Below are 2,248 nucleotides of genomic sequence, written 5' to 3'. Positions count from 1 at the left end.
TGTCACTTGTACTTTAAAAACAAACTGCTAACAAGAAACACTTTCAGATGGTTCAACAAAAGTTGTCTTTGTCTTCTTTCCTTGACTTTTCTGGCCATGGATTTGTGGGGTTTAACTTCATTTGCAGCCGCTGTTACAGCAGGCGGACATCTAATTTTCGGTTGATTTGGCTGCTTTCTCATACCATATTTTTTTTAACCAGATACTTGAACCACCTTCTCCCTTGTGCTGCACCTGAAAACTTCCCGGCGGTCGGTCCACAATACTGAACTTATTCCGAACACGATACTGCTTTGTTGCTGAATTATGGGACCACGCAAGATAGCGATAATGCATGAGCTCGATGCAGTAAAAAACAATAATGTCCTCTCGTTTCTCCATATATTCAAACAAATGTTTTGATGCATGCATTACATAACGAGATTCTTGCATATCGACAGTCAGCAAACCCTCAAATTTCAATTTATTTCTTATAACTTCCTCAATTATAATATCCTCATTAAGCGCTCTGAAATCGATATATGTTTCAAAGTGTCTGAATTTGATTGGCGCTCTCACTAATCTTTTCAGAGTTTTATAATCAACAATTGCTCTAACTACATCCCTTGATAGTGTGGAAGCATAATCAATGGTGTTCCATGTAATTTCATCATTAAAATCTTTATAATATCCAACCGCTCTCCCCATATTCAATTTCTCTCTTGGAAGCACCTCCAGATATTTTAGACACAATGGCACTCTCATGAATATATCATTATCTGCTTTCATTATATAGGGATTACTTGATTTGAATATTTCAACTGCAAATTTAAACCACAAATATGTTTTTCTACTCATCGTAAGTTCCGCCTCCGATCCCCAACTACCTGACTCTCCGACTTTTTTATTTGTGGTTGGATTCACATCACATACAGGTAAAATAATAGTATCCTGATTAAACTCTGCCTCTTGTTTAACAATTTCTCTGAGGTCGAAATAGTTATTTGTATGAGGTGAAAGCGCATAAACAATAAGCAACTTCTCACTAAAATGATTTGACCTCCTCGCCACTTCAGGATAACTTCAACACATTTCCCTCTGTAAGTTTCTTCTTTTGAATCTCTCATCATTATCTATTGAAGGTATGCCAGCTATGACCAAATAATCTTCAGTTTTCCAAATCCTCTTCACATCCAGCGGAACAAACATCATGTACTCATTTTTATTGATTTCAACTGAAATAGGATAATCCTCACAAAACAAGCTGTATAGCGAAACAAGTATATTAATCACCATAACAATAAAGGATAAACAGCCTATTATTGCGTAAATGCTCTCTATATTCTTCATAGGACTTTTTTGTCATACTAAGACAAGCTTATTATGAGTTAGAAAATCACATAAAACATTAAGGGAAGACGTCAGTGGGAGCAACTAATATTTCTATTATGGTAAAAAGTGTTTACAAATATAAGTAATGACATTTTATTGATATTATTCAACTGCTTAATGGTGTACACTAAGGAATGACAGCTTACATTCCAGCATGTATCAAATTTTTTTATTCTAGAAGATATCTTCAGTCACATACGGTACAGTCTTTGTATACAGAATTCCTCTTTAGACATTTTAATGGAAATTTCAGTAGATAGTCTCACTTTTTCATTCAAATATAGTAAAACGTTTACTAGTTTCTATGATACCTTCCACACCCATCGGGAAGCTCCATGATACTCCAATCATCATGGCTTTTTAACGAGATCTACATCTTGTTATACTATCATTTCTGTGCTACTATCTATCCCACTTGAGTAAAATGTGTGGATCGATGATCGCCTATACAATTTCACACTTTGCGTTAGTCCGACGTGTTCTCACAGTCGAAATCTTTCTTGTCCATCTTATATGTTGCTGCTGAGCAAAAATACAGCTTGAGCCTCTCGAGTATGCTGTATACATACGGTTATAACAGGTCGTCGGGTCTTATGTTGGCCATCGTGACGATTTTGTTTTAAAATTCTAACGTTCTATTTTCAGCCCCCTTTATCTTTTTCTCTCCCTTCGTTTCCCTAAATAATAGTCCTTGTTTTCCCTCTCTTTTCCACTAGCCATTCCTATTACTCACTTACTTCCACTGCAGTCTTTCCATTGATTAGAGCGCCTATGCTTCTTGTTGGCGGCCATTGGTCAAACCTGTGCTCCTACTACTCCTTTATTATTATTATTATCATCATCATTACTATTATTACTGCTCTTATTATAATATTCG

At 35.8% G+C, this 2,248-nt stretch overlaps 1 pseudogene across 1 annotated transcript; it reads right to left on the bottom strand.

The window, feature by feature from the left end:
• Positions 1-318: 318 nt before the first annotated feature.
• On the bottom strand, positions 319-837 carry TEOVI_000284200:pseudogene (annotated as a pseudogene). The gene has a single exon. A coding segment is annotated over exon 1 (519 nt).
• Positions 838-2,248: the final 1,411 nt, after the last annotated feature.

This window comes from Trypanosoma equiperdum, assembly GCF_001457755.1.
Source record: "Trypanosoma equiperdum strain OVI genome assembly, contig: ctg_626, whole genome shotgun sequence".
Classification (NCBI taxonomy): domain Eukaryota; phylum Euglenozoa; class Kinetoplastea; order Trypanosomatida; family Trypanosomatidae; genus Trypanosoma; species Trypanosoma equiperdum.
The sequence above is the reverse complement of the archived record's forward strand: the minus strand, read 5'-3'. Positions and strand labels throughout refer to the sequence as shown.